General features: G+C 44.4%; 1 protein-coding gene across 1 annotated transcript in view; it reads left to right on the top strand.

The window, feature by feature from the left end:
• The window catches only part of KLHL2 (kelch like family member 2), a 132,007-nt gene that overhangs the window by 96,894 nt on the left and 11,744 nt on the right, over positions 1–23,369 (top strand). The window contains exons 7-10 of the mRNA XM_063458201.1: positions 2,175–2,291; positions 2,954–3,103; positions 19,010–19,127; positions 22,846–23,043. Coding sequence (XP_063314271.1) covers positions 2,175–2,291; positions 2,954–3,103; positions 19,010–19,127; positions 22,846–23,043 — 583 coding nt within the window. The remainder of the gene's footprint in view (positions 1–2,174; positions 2,292–2,953; positions 3,104–19,009; positions 19,128–22,845; positions 23,044–23,369) is intronic.

The raw sequence follows: 23,369 nt of genomic DNA, 5'->3' as shown, positions 1-23,369 counted from the left end.
CTGACACACACACACTCTCTCCCTGACACACACACTCTCTCCCTGACACACACACTCTCTCCCTGACACACACACACTCTCTCTCCCTGACACACACACACTCTCTCTCCCTGACACACACACACTCTCTCTCCCTGACACACACACACTCTCTCCCTGACACACACACACTCTCTCCCTGACACACACACACTCTCTCCCTGACACACACACACACTCTCCCTGACACACACACACACTCTCCCTGACACACACACACACTCACTCTCCCTGACACACACACACTCACTCTCCCTGACACACACACCCACACACACTATCCCTGACACACACACCCATACACTCTCTCCCTGACACACATACACTCTCTCCCTGACACACACACACTCTCTCCCTGACACACACACACACTCTCTCCCTGACACACACACACACTCTCTCCCTGACACACACACACTCTCTCTCCCTGACACACACACACTCTCTCCCTGACACACACACACTCTCTCCCTGACACACACACACTCTCTCCCTGACACACACACACTCTCTCCCTGACACACACACACACACTCCCTGACACACACACACACTCACTCTCCCTGACACACACACACACACTCACTCTCCCTGACAAACACACACACACTCACCCACCCTGACACACACACAGTCACTGACAGTCAAACACTTACACACATACAGTCACTGACAGTCAAACACTTACACACATACACACACACTTGCTGACAGTCAAACACTTACACACACACACACACACTTGCTGACAGTCAAACACACACACACACACACACTTGCTGACAGTCAAACACACACACACACACACTTGCTGACAGTCAAACACACACACACACACACACACACTTGCTGACAGTCAAACACACACACACACACTTGCTGACAGTCAAACACTTACACTATTTTATCTTTTGAGGCAAATTCAACCTCCTTACATCCCTGGGGTCCAGAGTGGGGCAGCTTCTCACTCCTCCCGCCTGCTGTTTAGTATGCCGGGGCTGGAATTAGGTCATATTCCATCTCCCAGCATCACAGAGGGCACGCGAAGGAGGAGTGAGAAGCTGCAAGAACAGCCTTTCTCTCTGCCTGCTTTTCCCTCCCCCCTCTCCTCTGGACACCCTCTCCTCTGGACACCAGCATTTCATCAAGGTGCCTGCTCTTCCTTACCCAGCACAGCTTTGGGGGCGCCCTAAGGAGACAAAATGTCCACCTTCTGGACCCCCTGTGACATTGTTCCTCTCGGAGCCCCCATTTTCGGGCGCCTGGAGGATCGGCTGAACCATTCAAGAATGGTTTAAACTCATAAGGTGAGCCAGCGCAGAGGACCCCCTGGCACCATAAAAACTAAATTTCTATGAAGTTGTTATGGTTCCTAAACTGTCCCTTTAAGTGAAAGCAAATGAGAATCTATGTTCTGTTATAGAAACCAGGCCATATAGGACTTCTCTTTGACTCTCTCAGGGTCATAGAAGTTGTTGTTTAACCAAGCTGGAGAACCACAGGTTGCATTTTCATGATTTTATTCTAGATTACGCTTATGTAATATATGCTTGTTTAAACCTCATTTGATTTAGCAGCAAATATAACCTGTTAATGGTTAACTGTGAATGTAACTATACTGTAACCTTTTATATCCAATTTTAGGCTTGCACCATGCACATGTGTATATATAGTGTGAATGTGCAATATACACAAATAGATGTAGGTTAGATCTGTATAGATCTTCGATTGTAAGCTTTTGTGAACAGGGCAATCCTCTCCTCTTGTCTCTTTCAAAATTACATTGTGTCAATACTTGTTTTATGTACACATTGTAATGGGGAGATCTTTGTGAAATTTTGTTTTCAGCTAATTGTTAGATAATATTACATTTAATTTAAACTTTTAAATGAATGAAATCTATGTGACTCTTACATTTCATCATTGTATCACATTATTTGACATACAAGCATCTAATTATTAATGAGCGTTTATAGAACTTCTCATGAACAAGTTTGCCAATTTATTTCTAAATAGTTTGTGTAAAGACCTTTGGAATATAGAGTGAGTAGTACAGAAAATACAGTATATAGAAAATGCATATGTAAATGGCACTGGCGTCTGCACCACAGACACTCACTTTAGTTTTGTTGCAGGTGTTTGAAGCGGTGATTGCTTGGGTAAACCACGATAAAGATGTGCGTCAGGAGCACATGTCCCACTTGATGGAACATGTCCGTCTTCCTTTACTGTCTCGGGACTATCTGGTGCAGGTAAGCCAAATCGAATATGGAAATGAAGGTTGTAGCATAAAGAACAAACAAAGTATTATGTTTTTCTTTCACTGGAAACTTGTCTATTGCCAGTACAATCTTACAAAAAATACAAACATATGACATTAAGCCCTGTGCTCAAACTCCCACTACTCTTGGGCGGCAGAAATATTAATGAGTCCGCTTGTTCTTAAGCAAGGGGAGTGGCATCCACCGATATATTTATTGATTACTCCATAGTCAGGTGCTGGCAATAACTATTTTAGCAGCCCTTTGTCTTTTAGTATATTGTGGATTTTTGTATGGATTTATTTTTATTCATCCCCACTGTTTATTTGATGGTCATAAATACTAAAATAAAAAATAATTCTTAACAGTTTCCAGATTAATGACACTGCATTTCACAATTTTTTCTAGTCAAATGTCCCTGTCCCCTCTGACTTTATGAGGTTTAATTTTTATTTTATTTTTACTCAAAATATTGCGAGTTTTTTCAGTTGCCATATTCTGGTGATTTTTGGTTGACTGATTAAAATTGAACCATATGGCAAAGACAAGCTAGAAAGGGTGTAAAATTGTAGCAGTGGTAGATTTAACTGTAGGAAAGTGGTGTGGAGGGATGATTTCAGCACATTGTGTTTCATGTGATCTTTGATCTTTAGAGAGTTGAAGAGGAGACTCTAGTGAAGAACAGCAGTGCCTGCAAGGATTACCTCATTGAAGCCATGAAATACCACTTACTTCCAGGAGACCAGAGGACTCTGATAAAAGGTGCACGCACACGGCAGAGAACACCCGTAAGCCTTCCAAAAGTAAGGTTCCTTCTATTTGACATACCCATGTCTCAGAACTCTGTATATTATAGTAACCAAACATGTTCCTTGTCTATAGCAATAGAACACCGACAGAAGAAAACTTTGATAATGCAGAAAGTTATGTTATTTATCTTATCTTATCTTTTTTATCTTATTTTGGTATATCATCCAACGTGGTATATCATGCAACGTGTATACTTTTAATTATATGCTTTTTGTTGAATTTGAAATTATTTTTGCTTATAAATGTGGGGTTTTGATTCACGGGAATGGCAAATGGAGGCATCGCGAGAATACGGAGTAGGGTGAGTATTGTGGGAAATGGAGCTGACTTAAACTCCTCCTTGTGTCAAAGAAAGTCCCTACTTTGTCTTATGTTTTAAAGAAAACTAGACAAGGAAAAAAAAAGATAAGATTCTGAGAGAGGAAGAGAAGAGGAAGTGATTGGGAAAAGGTACGTTCGGCATGAGAGTACCTCTTTACCTTTTATTCTAGTTTCTTAAAGTAGATCTTTTTTTTTTCTACATGCTGGTACTGAAGCGTGACACCCTGGTCCAAGTGCATACAAGTGGGGAAAAAAATAACGTCAAGACTTAATATGCCCACTATAGGCCGTAAAAGGAAATTGAGATAGTTTATAGACCGTGTAAATTTGCAGACAAGGCCTCAAATTACAAAAAAATACATTTGGTTATCACTTCTGTTAATTAGTAGTTGTTAAGTACATCTTTCAATGTTTGCCATCTATGGCTGAGTAGAGTGTCCATTAAGGAAAAAATAATATTACAGTGCAAGCAAGCGAATGCAATATTTACACCCTGCAGCTACCAGTTATCGTTGTCTGAGGAAAGGAATATGGTGACTGGGTTATTAGCAGCAGTAGCTTAATTTCCCTCCTGTTCCCTTATCATTACTAGACTGTACTTCTTGGATGGTATGCCGATTACTAAAAGAATTCCCTTATGGACCATGCCCTATATAAAATTGTATTGGTGCCATTTAGTGGTTGCATTCCTACTCCCAATAATTTATCGTTGGACAGTGGCAGAAAGTAGAATAAATATCTGGTGGAGGAGACACGGGTGACATCGCAAGGAAACTACAAATTTGTTTACTGCCCCATACTACTACACTGAAATAAGATTCATCTTGCTCTTTGAAGCTGACTCCGTTGAATCCCACTCTCTGGCTAAACATTTCCATTATCCCTACCCTCCTACTCCAAAAAACATGGAGCTGATCACGTGTGAACCTCAGATGGAATATTTAATCCTAAAGGATGTCTTTCGTTTTAAAAACTTTAATTTAGGCTGTTAAGAAATATTGAAATAGGGGGCGTGGCCGAACCGTCGATGAGCCTAGACGTGCTTCAGTAGAGCTCCGCACTCACCGCGCCCTTAAGCACACAAAAGCAACCTAATTCTGCTATTAATCACCCCACAAAGGGTCCCCAACCATGGAGAGGAGGATACCCAAGAAGCAGGGAAAAAAAAACGCGGAATCCGGGGGCTCTGTCCTCGACCACTTCGCCATGCAGCGGCACGGGAAGCCAAGATGGCGACGGAGGATCCCCGCGCACCCCGACTCGGGCCGACACTGAGGCCTCGACCACTGAACAGGACACTGTCCTGGCCAAACTGGCTGAAGTCAGGGATTTCCTGGCTGGAGAAATAGCCAGGTCGACGGCCGTGCTCCAAGCAGATATTGGGGCCTTGGGAGAGCGCTCTGCAGCCCTGGAGGACCGCATGGATACTACCGCACGGGCCCACAACGATGTAATCGATAGGGTGAATCGGATGGTGGCCCATATGGTTGAGACTGACCTGGTTCTGGAGAACATGGCTAATAGGTCCCGAAGAAACAACCTCCGCCTTAGGGGGCTCCCTGAAGTGCGGGACTAAAATTTGTGGGAGACCTTGCTTTCCCTCCTTCGGCCTCTCCTCCCTGACCTCCCTGAAGAGCAGTGGCACGTTGAGCGGGTGCACAGAGCCCTGTGAGCTCAGAGGGCTGACACCAACACCCCGAGGGACGTCATCGTGCGCTTTCTATACTTTGGCACTAAGGAGGCCCTCATGAGAAAAAGCCGTGATGGGCCCATCCGGCACGACGGGGCAGCTATTTCCCTCTACCATGATCTTGCACCATCTACACTACAACGCCGGAGGGAGTGGCGGCCGATCACTGAGGCCTTACGAGGAGTATGCCTGAGGCTTCCCTTTTAAGTTGCTAGTGTTCCGGGGAGACCGGGCACACGTATTGTCACCAGGTGGCGACCCTCAACGTTTCCTGCGGAACCTGGGAGTGCAACCTCCCCCGGAGATCCCAGATGTCTCCCTGTACCTTGATGACCTCCCTCAGCTGCCGAATGACTGGAGTGCTGCCGGAGCCAGGAGCCATCGCTGACGACTGGAGGGTATCGTATGCTTTCTTCACACCGTAGACAGTGGGCCTTTTGGGGCCGGCCCAGGAGGGATGTCTTTTTGCATCCCCCCTTGGGGTGGGGGCTTGATGGGGGGTCTACATGGGCCAGGGTGGTTGCCGCCTTCCATTTGGGTCGGGGAGCGGGTTGTAGGGATGGGGTCATTGCAGGGTGATTAAAGCTCTGGCTGGGTCCGGACTCGATGTGATTATCTACCCCCTTTTACATTCACTTAAAGCTTTTCCTTGTCGGACTCCTCTGCACGCATACTTATTGCCCCCATTTGGTTGTTCCCTCTGAGTTTGAAACTGCCACTTCTGTCATGGACTGGGGTTTTTTTTTCTTAGCTGCCCGGGAGCCCCTCACATGGTTTGGGAGGGATTGGGGCTGGGTGTCTCCTAACGCTCATTTTTTTTTCCACGGGCCTAGGGTGCTGGACCGAGGACGCCAGTCTATCGGGCAACCTGCTACAGCCCTAACCGTCCCTAAGTTATGCTACACCGGGATGGACCTGATCCAGCCATGTTTCTTGTGGACATTCTGTCAATGTGTTGAAATATCGCTTATGATATGAGTTCTCTGTACCTTTCCCTTGGCCCTCGCCTTCCCCCTCTCTCCTCCCCCCTCCCCTCTCTCCTCCCCCCCCCTCCTCCCCTCTCTCCTCTTCCCCCCCCCCCCCTCCTCCTCCCCTTCAGTGTATATATGCCTCAGAAGAGGGTTAAGGTACACTTCTCTTCCAACACAGTCCTAAAATACCTCCACACACAGGGGCGACAGGAGTGGTCAATCTAATAATAACTAAAAACAGTAAGCAAACAAAAAATAAATAAATATGAAAGAAAAAAAATAAAATAAAAAATAATAAAAAAAAATATATAAATATAACTAAAAATATCGTTATATAAAAAAAAAAAGTTCTCAAGGGACAATTTATAGTGCCCTTAATTTTGCATGTTTCTCTCCGCCTTTGCTAACCGCTCAGTCTATTTGCTAACGGTCAAACAAATTGAAACGAAAAACAAAAAAGAGAAGCGTATAGTGTAAAAAAAAAAAAAAAACACAAGAATTTGAAAAAAGAAAAAAAAAAAAAAAAGAGGACAAAAGTTCAAAAGGGACAACTTATAGTACCCTTGATTTTACAAGTTTCTTTCCGCCTTTGCAAACCACCCAGTCTTTATGCTAACAGTTAAACGAAGTTGAAACAAAAATCAAAAAAAAGAAATGTATATTAAAAAACATTTTAAAAAGAACAAAAAAAACAAACAAAAAACACATAGGGGAACAGATTTGACTAGAATGCTGGTATTTGTAGATGGACCTCCAGATGACTAGTGTTAAACTCTTGCACATGGTTTCTAGCACAGACTAGCTTTGTATAAAGTTCTAAGTTCCGCCTCACTCTAGAGATTGGAGGACGTCATAAGATCCCTCCGACTTACAGTTTGTAACTTGCCAATAAGTACCTGATTGCTGCTTCATTGTCATCGGGCATACCTCAGCCTATATTACTACGGTTGACACGCTCTATGGTGGCGCCGTTGGCATGCGGGGGGGGTGGACGCCTTGCACCCCCTGTTTTTATTTTTGTTTTTAAATCCTCTGCCCTACTGGGTTTTTCCTCTGGGGGGCGTGGCGGTCCACGGGATGCTTCTCTCCCCCCCCCCCCCCCCCCCCCGGATGGCAGTGGCGCTTCACCCACCGTGGACCGCATAATGCGGCTGTATTCTTAGCAGCTATACCTATGTACTTGCGCTATATGCGCTGTCCCCATTGTCTGGCATATATTTATATTTCTGTTTTGCGCTTACCTCAGCTGGGGTCCATATTTCCAATTTTATGTATTATTTGCGGTGTGCTACCTATACAAGTTGCTCCGCTACGGGGAGACGGGGGATGATTTTGGGCTCCGACACCGAGGCTCACCGTCAAGGGATGACCCGACCTGACTTAGTTTAGGCCCTGGACGGGTGGAGGTTTGACGCGGCCACCTGGGCCCCATTGACGGGAGGTAGAACAGTGACAGGACAGGGGAACCCAGGGGTAGACTTCCCGATTCTTTTCGACTTATAACAGGATGGGGTCCTACTTAGGTCTATATAGGTTTTGGGGGCGTGATGGAGTGGGAGCTCAGGGATCCTTGCTCCCTTATCGCGTTGATCATGGTGGGAGATGGGGGAACACGCTACCCGCAAAACACTGGCTACTGGTGAGACCAGTGCTTCTCTTCATCCGAATAGATTTGGATGCCTTGGTTCTTCTCTTCCTTTTCTTCTTTCCTTTCTTTCTTTCTATGTTCTCTCTCCAAGAGGTGCGGATCTGGGGGGCGGGGGGCACGGGGGGGATCTCGGTGGGGTCGCGGGATTCGGAGGGGGCGGGGACCCAAATGTCCCAGACTCCAGAAGCAGGGATGGCCGTGACACACGATGACACTTAAAATCACTACATTGAACGTTAAGGGTCTCAACGCTCCTAGGAAGCGTTGCATGTTGTTCAAGGAACTTAAGAGGCTACACACAGATATAGCATTTATACAGGAAACACACCTCCCTAAACAGGCCAAGTTTGGTCTGAAGGACCATGTCCTCAAAGGTTCCTATGAAGCTAGGTCGCTTCGCAAACGCAACGGCGTGGCCATACTTGTCAGAAACAGCTGCCCCTTCAGGAAAATGGCCCAAGAGGCAGACCCGGAGGGTCGGTATATTATAGTCTCGGGCATCTTGCACTCACATACGATTCATCTCGTTAATGTGAATGCCCCAAACCAGCCGGATCCGGCCTACTGGAAGAATATCCAGGAGAAAATAGCGGCATTGCCCTACGGTATGATTTATGTTGGAGGGGATTTCAATGCCACTCCGAACCCGGCCGTTGACAGGAGCACGCGGGACGGAACCCCGAGGTCCCAAGGCAGAGGGGGCCAAGACCGATTGCTCAACCGGTTTCTGACGGACACGGGTCTGGTAGATGTCTGGCGTACTAAGATTACACGTACTACTCGGCACCGCACGGTACGTATTCAAGGATCGATCTCTTCTTAGCCAACGTCGTGGGAATGCCCAGGATAGTCGACTCGAGAATCGGTAACATCTCATGGTCGGACCACGCCGATGTGACCATTACCTTGAGCAACCTCTGCGTGGCCTCTCCATGGAAATGGAGGTTGAACGCCTCCTTATTGCAAGATCCCGCCTTGAGGGAACAGATCCGACTAGAAATTCTTGAATATTTTGACACAAACGACACACCGGACGTTCAAGCGAGCACGATCTGGGCAGCCCATAAGGCTGTCATCAGGGGATCTCTTATAAAGCTGGCTACCAGACGAACGAAATTGAAACATTCTAGATTGGAAACTTTGCTGGAACAACTGAGGACCCTTGAACTGAAACACCAAACGGCCCCTGATACGGAGACCTACGAACGATTGGAGGTGGTTAGGAGGGATATTCGGACTTTGTTATTAGACGATGCGGCGCGCTCCATGGTATGGTCGAGGCAGACTTTTTACGAAAAATCCAATAAAATGGATTTGCTCCTTGCCAGGACTCTGCGTCCCAGACAGGAACGATCACATATAACAGCCATAAGACACCCGGATGGCACGACCAAAACGAGGCCTGATGAAATTGCTCGGGTGTTTGAAAACTTCTATAAGCAATTATACAACCATACTCCAGATAAGCAGACATGTGATGAAAATGAGGAAAAGACCATACTCGAATACCTCAATAAACTCGGGTTGACTAAACTCAAGTGGAGGCAGTGAGCATTCTTGCTTCTGATATCTCCGAGGAGGAAGTACATAGAGCCATTTCCAACTTGAAAGGTAATAAGGCACCGGGACCTGATGGCTTCGATGGCTCCTATTACAAAATATTTAAGGAAGAACTAGCGCCTCCACTGACTAGGCTCTTTGCCGATCTCAGGCAGGGGGGCCAGCCGGACTCGACCATGGCCCTCGCTACAATCGTTTTGATACCCAAACCAGGTAAGGACCCACTCGCACCCGAAAACTACAGGCCTATCTCACTGATCAACCATGACCTTAAGATCTTAGCGAAAATACAAGCAGACAGACTGAATCCGCTGCTGGCCTCTCTGGTCCATGCCGACCAAGTGGGCTTCATTCCGGATAGACAGCTGTTTGAGAACACTCGGAGGAACATCGATTTGATCTGGAAGCAAGTGACTTCAAAAATGCCAACGCTGGTGGTCGCTGTTGACGCAGAAAAGGCTTTTGATAGAGTGCGGTGGCAATTTTTGTTCCCGGTGCTGAAACATCTAGGGTTCCCGGACGAATTCATAACAACCACGAAGGCCATGTACCATAACGTACGGGCACAAGTGCAGATTACAGGAGCCCCTACGATGCAATTTCAGCTGTTTAACGGAACCAGACAGGGTTGCGCTCTCCCCCCCCCCCCCTTCTATTTGTGCTAGCGCTGGAACCTCTGCTCCAAGCTATAAGGCAACATCCGAACATACGGGGAGTGCGGGTGGGAGACAGTGAATTCACTGTTTCGGCGTACGCCGACGACGTCCTCCTTACCATTACCAACCCCTTGGATTCCATGGCTGCTCTGCAAGACGTCATCAGTGAGTATGGCGCGACATCGGGGTATAAAGCCAACATGGACAAGACCAGTGCAATGCCGATTCACATGCCAGATACCGACGTACGCCGCATCCGAGAGACCTACGGCCTGAAAGTAGAAAGAGAGGCCTTGAAGTACTTGGGCATACAACTTACGGCTGACCCTCTACGCTTATACCCTGCTAATTACGACCCCATGCTTCGAACTTTGACCGGAGACTTAGAGAAGTGGACGGACAAGCCTATTTCCTGGATCGGACGGATTCATTTGGTTAAAATGAACATCCTCCCACGCATCCTGTTCCTATTTCAAGCTTTGCCTATCCGAGTCACAAAAACCCAACTGATACCGTTACAAAGATCAATCGGTCCATTTATATGGCAGAATAGGAGACATAGGAAATCTAGGCAGGTCCTCTACAGACGTAAGGACAGAGGGGGATTAGGCCTACCAAACCTCTATTTCTACTACCTTCCTGCTCAGTTGACACAGGTAGCGATGTGGCACTCATCTCCAGAAGAGAGGCGATGGGTTGAAATAGAATCCAAGATGATGGGGTGGGATGTCCCCCATACCACTATGTGGGTCCCAAGGGAGTACAGGCCTCCGATACAGGCACCTTGCCCGTCCATTCAAAATTCACTCGGTATCTGGGGCGCGAACAATCGCAAATACGGACTGGCATCATCCCCCTCCCCCTTAACCCCGATACTCCGGAACAAGGAATTTCCACCGGGTATGACTCCCGGAGGATTTCGGAATCTGGAGAGAAGAGGGTTGCAGCGGATTCACCATCTTTATCATGACGGGCTTATAGTCCAATTTGAAGACCTTCGACGAGATTCCCACTTAACACCAACATACTTTTTTCGCTATCTTCAGATTCGGGATTTCACTAGAAAACCCCACATAAAGGGAGCTGCTCAAACAGGGATGACCTTCTATGAGAAGCTATGTCGAGCGGGAACCGTCCCCAAGGGTATGATAACACTCTTGTACGCCCACCTTAGCACGGAGAACAAAGAATGGGGCCGACTGGCCTATGCCGACCAGTGGGAGGCAGATCTGGGGGAAGTTTTGGAAGGAGTGGACTGGCGGGACATATGGGAAGCTAACAAAAACTCCTCCGTCTGCGTCACCCTCCAAGAACAAACATGGAAGACCATGTTCCGCTGGTATTCCACTCCTGTCAAACTCTACAAGATGCACAAACTGGATACGGATGATTGCTGGAGGGGATGTGGTGCCCGGGGCACATACCTCCACATGTGGTGGGAATGCCCGAAACTACGTAGCTTCTGGAAGGCGGTCGAAGACCTATTGGCACAGACCTTTCACAAGCCCCTACTATTAGATCCATGGGTGTACTTATTGAACAGATCCCTTGACGGATGGACCAAAAGGGAGCAGACCCTGGTCCACAAGATAACCCTTGGGGCTAGACGTACTATAGCCACAGCTTGGCTCTCCCCTGAAGGTCCAGAGATGTCGGGCGTGATATCTAGGATCCGAGACTGCCGATTGATGGACGATCTGACAGCACGTGTGAAGGGTACGACAGAGAAATTCATAAAACTATGGGAGCCCTGGGATAATAGTGTAGCTGGATCCGCGTAGACAGACCATATACACCAGGAAGTTGGGATATGGGGGGCCCTTGTTTTTTTTTTGTTTTTTTTTCCCGTCCCGCGATAGCCCTGGCTGGTCGTCCCGCTCTTGCCGCGTCCCGGATCCGACGCCTCACCTCTTCTTCACTTCTCTCTCCCTGTACCTTCTTCTCCTCTTCTTCTACGACCACCCTCGATTCTCGGTCTCCGGGTTTCGGGGGTAGGTCTTTCTTTTTACCGTAGGCCATATTCTCTTTTATTCCTCATTTTACTTGCCTAACCAACATCTCCTCAGGTACGATCAATGTGATAGGGGAAGGTGGAGACCTGGTGTTTTCTGGACACCTTTTCCTGATTGGTCCTCGATAGGACAAAATATAAATGCCTGAGACTTATCGACTACCTTCAATCAGAGACAGTTGACTGTGATGGCCTGTACGGGGAGGCCTGGGGTGATCTTGCATTCGCTATAAGTTTGCTTCGTGTATCACCACCGTTGGCTACTGCTCACCCGACACGTGACCTTATGTTCTTGTTCCCCTTGTCGAATCGACAACGGAGCGCTATAATCCTAAAGTGTACAATAACACCAAATCCCCGAGGGGGGGCAGGGGGAATGGAGTTTGGGGATAGGCGTGTCTCGTGGACAGAGGTCGCGTAAGATTGGCTTATTAGAACCTCTCTTTTACACTAGGGCTTCTGTGCAGGCCACACGGTCGTTCTGCTCTTGTTGTGACACCCACGGGCAAAAATGAGGAATTTAAATACTGATGCCGTATAAAAAATATAAAACCCTCGATGGGGGGCAAATTGTATAGAATTTCCAAGGTGGCTTGTAACATTGGCTGTTTTTCTTTATTACGTTTGCAAAACTGTGATATTGTATTTTGGCTTCTGCGCAAGCCTTCAAGTTGTATAATTTTTGCCTTGCCTATCGTGTGCAAAAATAAAGAATTAAAAAAAAAAAAAAAATATTGAAATAAACCCTTTGCAGTGAAGACCGTACATTGATCCTTCATAGCATATGTATAAAGGGTGAATTTAAAAGATGTGTTTTGAAATGTGCGTTATTGTTAATTTGCCCAATGAAACTTGGGTAGATTTATTTGTGAATTATGTATAAAGCCAACATGGCATGTAGGTGCATAATACTGCATTTATTTTATTTTTTTTCATTTATTCTAACTTGCGTATACCATATCCACTGTCCACTTCACTTTCCTCAATATTCTCCATCTTCTTACTATTGTAATTTCTTGCTTTCTGTCAAATTCTACTCTTGTCTTTGTCTCTTATTTTTGAATCGGTTACCCTTATTTTGCATTGACTCCTGGAAGCCAAATGGCTATCTCCAGAAAGTTTCATTCAGTGTTCCAGTGGGGTAACATACATTGGAGGTTGCACATTCAATCTTTTACACTTGATGAATGCATCATTATTTTTTAAGACTTGAGTTTTGAAAGGACAAGCAAGCTGTATTCCCTCTTTACATTTTTGTATTTGTCTGTGTACATTGTACGTTCTCCTGCTGTGGGATATGTTGCCACTTTATAAATGCTTGATATATACTTCATACATTTTTTTTATTTTATTTTTATTTTATTTTTGCATATTATTCAGCTTACAACAGATGCACAGTATAGGCATAGTATATTACCAAACAGTCAGAGATACTCAATGGTACATGTAATATCAATGCCTCATCTATGTAATACATAGATATATTCATATACAATACAACATGAACTTCTAACAAAAGCTTTTATCTGTCACACACTCTGTCACATATGTGCTAGTGTGCTATGTGACTGTTGACATCTCCAGCAGCTATCCGGGGTAGTTGGGTGGAATCTGTGAACCTGAGTGCCATCTCGGTATTGGCTTGTAGTTGCCCTCTTGGATATTGGTGCTAATTGTTGATTTGTGAATTTGTCTGAAAGTGGTTGACCACTCCTTTTGAGTCATTACAATTTGAAGATCTGAGGCCCATGCTCAAGTGTATGGGGCGGGGGTTTGTCTGCGTAGTCCTGATGTAGCATCATGCTAAATATGGACAGATGTTTACATTAGAGTTTTTGACTCGTACAGCATATTTCGAAATTGGAGTGTGTTCGCGCAACGGTGGTTAGGTCGGATTTGGATTTCAAGAAGTGGGTAAGTTGGTTGTATCTAAATGATTGTAAGGTTGAAGATGTGTCTGCGGTTATCAGTTCTCTGAGAGGCACGGTGCCTGAGGTCTGTAATATAGTTCCTAGTGTGAGGTATGGTGATGTGAAAAATTGGCCGTAGGTCGATGGTGTCATACCAGGGGTGAAGTAGGGGTTTTGAGTTAGTGAATATAATGGGGGTGGGTGTGGAGCTAGAGATTTTAAGTGTCTGGTCCCTTGCCAGCATTTCACCGTTGGTATAATAGTCGGGTGTGTACTATGTTGTGGTAACACAAATATCTTCCCAGATTTGTGCTACGGGATCGTGTATAGAGGCACCTGAAACCTAGTCACCTCGATATGTACCCATTGTTTCATCGTGTTTGGGTTGGACCATTCATAAATTCTCGTTAGGAAAACTTTTTGGTAGACTTCAATGTTCGGCAGGCCTAAGCCTCCCAGAGCCTTGGATCTTGACAACATGTCAAATGGTATCCTAGGGTGTTTGGAGGCCCATATGAATGAGGTGAAATGTCGTCTCACAATTTTTTCTTTGGGAATGAGAATTGGCAGCCCTTGCAGTAGGTATAGCAGACGCGAAAGGACATTCATTTTTAAAATGTTGATCCAACATAACCAACCAAAGTGGGGCATATTCCATTTGGAGAGGTCTTTAGAGACCTTCGTAGTAGAGGGGGGAAATTTAGTTCATATGTTTGAATTAATGAATGGTTAAGATGTACTCCTAAGTATTTGATAGTAAAGGGAAAGTGAAGTTTAAGTTCAGTTTGAGCCTCCAGGGACACACATAGTTTCAGTATTTTGCTTTTAGCAAAATTAACTTTGAAGATGGATAGTTCGCTGTATGAATTGATTTCTGCCACAACATATGGCATAGTGCTGATGGGGTTAGAAATGACGAACAGCAGGTCATCAGCAAAAGCTGCTAGTTTGGGTTCGGTTTGCGCTGCTGCTATCCCATGTATGTTGGGGTTATCTCGTATACACTGGAGGAAAGGCTCCATGATCAATACAAACAGGAGTGGGGGCACCCCTGTCTCGTGCCATTTCCAATATGCACTGGGCCCGATAGTTGGCTATTAATTTTTAGTTTTGTCGTGGGTTCCGAATATATTGCCCCCAACCACCGTAGCCAATTCTGGCTAAATCCCATGGTCCGTAGTGTAGAGAAGAGCATTGACCAGTCCACCTTGTCAAAAGCCTTATCTACATCAATTGAGAGCAGTAATCTCTGTTGTGTAGATGTTATGGATAAATAGATCAGATTCAATAGTTTGGTGTTTTTTGCTTTCCAGCCCGGCACGAAACCGGCCTGATCTGGGTGGACCAGTGTCTGCATGAATGGGCGTAGGCGAGTGGCTAAAATTTGGGTGAATAGTTTAAGGTCTACGTTTATCAGGGAAATAGGGCGGTAGCTCCCGCAGATCGTGGGGTCTTTGTCTGGTTTGGGTAATAAAGTGATGTGTGCTTCCAGTGCAGAAGTAGGGAGTCTGGGATTAATTAGCAGGAGGATAAAGTCCCTTGTGGCGGTCACCCCAAGGGAGGAGGGGTATCCACCGCCAGAGATGTTCTTTTCCCCTAGTGTGGGTAGCGCTGCAGCATTTCCAAGTCGATCTCCAAGCAGGCAATAGATCCAGTATTGTTGTACAGCTCTTATAAGCGCAAGTGGTTATAGCAAGTATAGCTGTTCCCTACAATCACGAGACAAGGCTGCGTGTTGAGGGTGAAGTGAACTGATTTTAATGGGACCACATTTGGCCTTTTACGACAATCTCCATGCAAGGGGTACTCCCACCTGGACCTGATGGATGACTGTATTACAGAGTCACAGACCAATGACAATGGTGTTACAATACAGGACACTCCTATACAGATCATACAATCCCTCCCCCCTGCCTGGGAGATAATTGAGTCAAGTACTGTATTAACTCAATTATCTCCAGGTGAAAAAGAACACAATTTTACAGGCTACCCGAAAGTACCCGAAAAAAATCACATAAACCCCACAAAAAGTATATCCCCTCATAGCCCCGATCTGGGTGAGCAACATATTAAAAAATCACCCAGATCGGTTCAGGATTTTCATGGAAGTCTTATTTCTGACTGACCGCACACAAGGCTCCTGCCCAAAATAGTTCCACAGATTCAGATTGTGCGGTCGGTCTCTTTCGGGAGCTTCCAACATAACAAAATACCAAAAGTAGCAGTTCGTGGGAAAACTAGTCGTGTGCCCCTTGTTCGGGAGTTTGGTTTCACCGAACATCGCTTTTCTTAGATGAATAGGAACGAACATAGGTGAGAGGGAAAGTCTCAGCGGTGTAGGATTTTGCAGCTGGTGAGTAAAAGGAGTAGTTTCTGGCAGAGGGGTGAGTAATGGCTTGGCAAGGATGAGGTTGAAAAGCTCCTGGAGCAGCCCATTGAGCTCTTCCTGATCTTGTTCAGGTAGGCCTTTGATGCGTAAATTGTTGTGGCGCCCCTGATTGTCAAGATCATCTAGTGATCTTTGGTAGGCAGCCATAGCTGAGGTATTGGTTTTGACCGTTGATTGCAGGTGTTGCATTTGGGAGAAGAGCAGGTCGTCTTCAAGGGAGCTCACTCGCTCACCCACCTGGCATATATCAGTTCCCATAGCCTCTAGTTTCTTCTGTAAAGAGCCCGCAGGGCTTGACGGTGGAGACCTGTCAGCCTGTGAAGTGAGCGCCATCTTGGGATCATCTTGGTCGACAGGCCAATCCGTAGTGTTTCTGGAAAACCTTGTTAGGGTGCCAGATTTTGCTGTCGGCATTTTCCCTGAGCCTTGGTGAGAACATTGATTTTTTGGGGGGGTTACCCATGATAGTGGATGTGCCCGGAATGTGATGGATTCAGCTGTTGAAGTTGAGGAGCTTAGCAAGGTACGTCCATTCGGATCAGCAGTTAGCCATGCCCCCCCCCACCCTTCATACATTTTTGTGATCATACCTAATGGTTCACAGCTGTTTCACAACTTCCAAATAAAAAAAATATAATACCAAAAACCTGTCTTAGACAGTTGCAATATACTTCTAACAGGCTTTTTAAAAATCAGATCAACATAGCTGTTTTAGTATAAATTTAGTAAGTTGGTTTTAGCACACTGAGTAAGCAGTTCTCTAAAGGTCCACTGTATGTATGTGTGTGCGTGTGTGTAAAGTTTTTAATTGTGTAGCGTCATTGTGAAACGTTTCAGACCCACTCTTGGTCCTTTCTCAAGACCTTGAAGTCTTGAGAAAGGACCACGAGTGGGTCCGAAACATTGATGCTGCACAATAAAAAACTTTACTTTTTCATAAAAGTCCTGCGAATGCCTATTCCTTTCCAATATTTGAAGAATGTATTATAGTTCCACTGTGGAGCACCGAGGCTATATTATCTAAAGATAGATATATCAGACACACATTTGTAAAATTATTCTAAAGATACAAACCTAAAGTATGACCTTAAAGTGTATCCCAATGGGGAACTAATCAGTAAATGGTAATCAATACAAATATTTATCCTCATAAAATATAAGAAGTTATATTATCTACCAGGTAAGTATAAAAATAAACAAAATCTTTAATTAGTTAAAAAGGAAAAATAAAATCCTATTCATTTGATTAGTGCTCAAAATGTAAGATGGTGACAGTACCTAAGTGCAAACACTGAGTAGCTCTTATAGATAAACATTGGGGGGGGGGGGGACACCTTAAGCTCGCAATTAAGGAATGAGATACTAAAAAATATGATAATATAAATCTCTATATAAGCGATTAATACGATGTTGCCTAGATGAAGATTTTGTCCAGAAAGTCTGCAATACAATTGTAAGCACTAGATGGCTCTATTGGGTCTGTCTTTGTAAAGGACCATTAGTTTATTGCTACAAAGTATAATGTGTCAGTCACCCTAGATGTGATGATGTCAAACTAGATATAAGCAATAGATACGTTGTATCATCGATAAGATTATCTTCTGAAAAGACTATTGCAAATATTGCTGTGTTCGGTTACCGTCCGAACGTGTTATCTACCTTCAGGTATTTTAGATCAGCTATCGGGTAGTAATGATGAAGGGGAAGACAGAAAAGTGGGTGGAGAATGGATAGTGAGAGCAAAAAAATGTAAGCTCAATTGCCAATAAGGAGAGGGAACAGCTCTCCGATGTCACTAGTAAAAGCTCAATGAAATTGGTATATATAAAATATGCCAGTTGCTCATATTAAATGTGCTATCTGCTGAACCCTTTAAACGAATATATCCCAAGCCTACCCAAGTGCCTTCGAGGGCACTCAACTATAATCCCCACGTAACTAATACACAAGCTCCATTCTGCAATGATGAATAAACGGAGAGCACTATCAACTAAATGGCAGAAAAATAAATAGGTGAAAAAATCTAAAGCGAGTTAAGACAAGCACGGTCAAGCTATATTAGCTGCATCTTGCTATAGAGCCGGTCAGTCTGATAAGTTGTTCACGGACATATGATGCAGCTTGAGCCCCTGACGCGCTCGTTTCGCCATCCATGTACAACAGTGTCATAAGCCTTACTGAAATCTATGTAAGCAATAACTAGTGCCCAACCCTAATCACTGTCTTAAGCCCCATGTAAGTTCTATCCCTGCAACTAAGGCTTAATTTTTACTCCGCTAGATCCAGCTCATGGGTTACTAGATGTGATAACGAAGTCTGATGTCTACTGCATACTTTATTCACTAAGCACAGAATTGCAGTGAATTAAAAACTGAATTGCGAAATGTAGGCAACATTGCCAGATGGCAACAAATTCTACTACTTTATATATAGTCCAAAATTGGGTGTTTAAGCTAAAATTCCTTTACAGTTCTGTTTAAGTAAACAAACCCCTGTGTGTTATTTATGTGCTGTAAGCTGATATTTTACCTGTGTGCTTGACAGTGTACAGTTATATTGGATGTATTTTCTGTGGGAAACCTGTTCAAGCTGACTCAGTTCAATATTTAATGGATAACAGATCAAGGCTTTACTTTTCCTGTACTTTTGAATATGTAATATGCACATGGGCACATTCTTTGCACTTTCTATTAACACAAGGAGATAAGTAGTTTTTAAACTGAATTACATTCTTTCCTTTTAGTTAATGGTGGTAGTTGGAGGTCAAGCCCCTAAGGCTATACGAAGTGTGGAATGTTACGATTTCAAAGAGGAACAGTGGCACCAAGTGGCCGAATTACCATCCAGAAGGTGCAGATCAGGTATGGTTACATCCCTACATACTCTGAACTTTTAATGCTTTCTACTTAGTGTGTCTTCACAAGCATTTCTATGATTAAACCATGTATTTGTAACCCAAGCATTTGTAGAGATCTATATTTATAAAACAGCTTTCTAGCCAAACTGTTTTTTTTTTATTATTATTCAAAATCCCTGCAAATTCTAAATGCATGATTATATTCTAAATCTTGTTCATTGTTACTGTATTTTGCTCTTGCTACCATCAAAAGCATAACAGTGCACTGCATCCTAAGCTTACAAGGCTATTCACTAAAGTGAGAATTCAGAATAAATGTTAAGTGGATTTCAAATGTATGGACGAAATAGATGAAAAGGAAACATTTGCAAACCGCTATGCTGAAATTCACTGTGCATTTACACTTAAAAAAGTCGGTTAGCTTCCTCCACTTTAAAAGCCCGTCCTTTGTAAACAAAGGGTTATCTTTTCCTTAACTTTCCAGCATTTCACAAATTAAAAAATTTCAGGAAGTAGTGTGACTTCCTGCAGACACTGCAGGACCACTGTAGTGCCAGGAAAACATACTCGTTTTCCTGGCACTATAGTGCCCTGAGGGTGCCCCCACTCTCTGGGACCCCCTCACGCCGGGCTCTGGGGAGAGGAAAGGGGTTAAATCTTACCTTTCTCCAGCGCCGGGCGGGGAGCTCTCCTCCTCCTCTCCGCCTCCTCTCCTCCCATTCGGCTGAATGCGCACGCGCGGCAAGAGCTGCGCACATTCAGACGGTCTCATAGGAAAGCATTATCAATGCTTTCCTATGGACGCTTGCGTGCTCTCACTGTGATTTTCACAGTGAGAATCACGCAAGCGCCTCTTGCGGCTGTCAGTGAGACAGGATTTGAGGGCTGGATTAACCCATTTATAAACATAGCAGTTTCTCTGAAACTGCTATGTTTATAAAAAAAATGGGTTAACCCTAGCTGGACCTGGCACCCAGACCACTTCATTAAGCTGAAGTGGTCTGGGTGCCTATAGTGGTCCTTTAAGCAAAAAGTTTCAAATCGTAGCATAGATGTTGCATATATGTCCCCAGTCAGTTAGTTTGTACAAACTGTTCAACAAAAATATAATATACTTTGCAACTTTACTGAGCGCTCGGTTTCTGCAAAAATCTTTAAGCACCATGTACATTGCTGTCTACTCTAGTGGTTAAGCTGTCAGGAGTCCATCCCACTTTTAAGAGCTAAATGTTTTTGTTTTTTTTAAATCGTTTGACACTTACCTTGGTACCCTGGTGCCCTTCCACTTCTGCATTTGCGATTTCAGCTCCAACCATATATGGACAAAACTGAAATACCAGATGTGATAGGGGGAACTTACACTGATCAGACACAACATTTAAATCACTGACAGGTGAAGTGATTATATTGTTACAATGGCACCTGTCAAGGAGTCCGATATATTCGGCAGCAAGTGAGCAGTCAGTTCTTGAATTTCATGTGTTGAAAGTAGGAAAATGGGCAAGTGAAAAAATGAGTGACTTTGACAAGGGACAAATAGTGATGGCTAGAGAACTTAGTCAGAGCATCTCCAAAATGGCAAGTCTTGTGGGGTGTTCCCAGTATGCAGTGGTTAGTACTTGCCAAGAGTGGTGCAAGGAAGGGCAACCACTGAAACAGCATCAAGGTCACGGGCACCCAAGAGTAATTGATGCACGTGAGGAGCGAAGGCTTGCCCGTCTTGTCTGATCACACAGAAGCACAAATTGCTAAAAAAAACAAATGCTAGTCATGATTAAAAGGTGTCAGAACACCCTGTGCATCTCAGTTTGACCAGTATGAAACTATGAAGGCCCATACGCAGCAGAGTGCTCATGATGACTCCTGTCCACCACCGAAAGCGCTTTCAATGGGGACGTGCGCATCAGAACTGGACCATGAAGCAATGGAAAAAGGTGGTCTGGTCTGATTAATCACATTTTCTTTTAGATAGTATTGCATTGTCATGGGGTCCAGAATTGAATGGACACGCCACTGTCTAAATGCAAAAAATAAATTAAAGGATCACTATAATGTCAGGAAAACAAAGCGGTCCCCCTCCCATGGCGCTGAAGGGGTTAAAACCCCTTCAGCAGCTTACCTTACTCTAGCGCTGGGCTCCCTCGGCACTGGTGACCTCTCCTCCCTCGCCGACGTCAGCGAAGCCGAATGCGCATGCGCTGCAAGTGCCGCGTGCGCATTCAAAGTGTCCATAGGAAAGCATTTCTCAATGCTTTCCTATGGACGCTCTGCACGGTGGAGGCATAATATGCCTCCAGCGTCGCAGATGCGCTTCTAGTGGCTGTCCGGAAGACAGCAACTAGAGGCTGGCTTAACCCCAAATGTAAACATAGCAGTTTCTCTAAAGCCCTTCCATTTCTAACACCGCCAAGTCTTTCTGTGGCTGCTCAATCACAGACTTCCCAATGCAGCTCAATGAGATTGTCTCTGGACAATTAACAGAGTTTCTCAGCATTGAACTAAACTACCAGGAAATAACAGAAGATTGAAATCTGCACTTTTTGTAAAATGAGAAACCACACATAAAGCTCTTAAGCAAGCTAACGTGCTTTAAGTGTTTGGAGTGTTCCTTTAACCCATTAAGGACCGCTGATGGTTCAGGACAGTCATCGGAAAAATACCCTTGAGGACCGATGACGTTGCTTCGGGTCTGGGGGGACTGCCTGATAGCCCAGACAGTCCCCCCTCGGCGAATTAGACCCCCGTGGCCATGTGATCACTCTAAAAGAGCGGTCACATGGCCGCAATAGGCGTCCTTGTATCTGCCTGCAGGGAGACTGCCTGTGCTGGAATGGCAGAGGACCGAGCTGTGATTAGACTGGATGTGAGGCAGAAAAAAAGAAGGTGAGACCTGAATTGATAGTAAATCCAATGCTGGGGATTTGGTGTAGTGGATGTCCCTTGCAAATAGTTAGAGGTTTAGTTGTAGAAAGACTTGGGGTTTAGAAAATGCAAAGATGTACAGTTGGGGATTGAAGAGAGTTAGTTAGTGACCTGTTCCTGGAAGGCAAGAAAGACATCAAAGGAGGGCAGGTAATTGTGAGTGTTGGCTTATAAATGGTATTGAAATCCAAAGGAGTTTAAAAGGTTACTAAGAGAGGTGTTGTAAATAGAGAGCCAAATAATGCCAAAAAATGAGCCTTGAGTGAAAAGGTAGGATAGGTTTGAACTGGCAAATTAAGGATAATAAATCGTAAAATACAGAATCACAAAGGCCAAAGTTGTAGAAGATTTAATTGGTGAACAATGTGAATAGCAACAAAGATGTTGAAGAGAATTGACTGTTTACATCAAAGTATATTATTAGTACCCTTAGTCAAGTCTATTGCAGTAGATTAAAGGGAGAGGAAACCCAATGAGAGAGTATTAAGAACATGAGTCATACTGTGTGCTTTAGAAGCCTAGAAATGGAGTAGACCTATCAGATGGCAGTTAGAAGAAATAATGTCAAGAGATGGGTATTTTGGTATTGAATTAAACGGTCCATATTTGAGGGAATTGGTTAAGACACCAGAAGACAGAGAGAGACTGACATATTGCTTTAGGGATAGGAGATGATTCTATTATTTTCTGATCATTAGTGGTGTGAGGTTAGAAAATATAATCTGCCTGTTAAGAAGACACAGCATGAATTGCACTTACTCAACAATAGTTTATATACTCACTTTTTGGTTGTATTCTAGGCGTGGTATACATGAGTGGCCAAGTTTTTGCAGTTGGTGGATTTAATGGATCACTTAGAGTGCGTACAGTAGATTCGTATGACCCAGTAAAAGATCAGTGGACGAGTGTGGCCAACATGCAAGACAGAAGAAGCACTTTAGGAGCAGCGGTTCTAAATGGACTCCTGTATGCAGTTGGGGGATTTGATGGTAGCACAGGTAATTTTTTTATTATTTTTTATTAGATTGACAAAATGCTCTTTAATACCTCACATTCTCAACTACTTTTGCATCTATTATGTAATTTTGCTAGCGGCATAATCACAATGGAGCCTCATTCTGGAAGCCATCACGAAAGTTAATATCCATTGTTGTGGGTTAGTCTAGAAGAAAACAAAAATCATGCATTCTGGTTCGTTTCTTTTATATTTGTCATTAATTATTTACCTTATAATTATCTCTAAATATGGGATGTGTTTTATTTAGGCCCTATATCAGACAGTCCGCAAACCCATTTCATGGTTTTATTCATGGTCTCTTAGCTG

The sequence above is a fragment of the Pelobates fuscus genome, chromosome 6, assembly GCF_036172605.1.
Source record: "Pelobates fuscus isolate aPelFus1 chromosome 6, aPelFus1.pri, whole genome shotgun sequence".
NCBI lineage: Eukaryota > Metazoa > Chordata > Amphibia > Anura > Pelobatidae > Pelobates > Pelobates fuscus.
The sequence above is the reverse complement of the archived record's forward strand: the minus strand, read 5'-3'. Positions and strand labels throughout refer to the sequence as shown.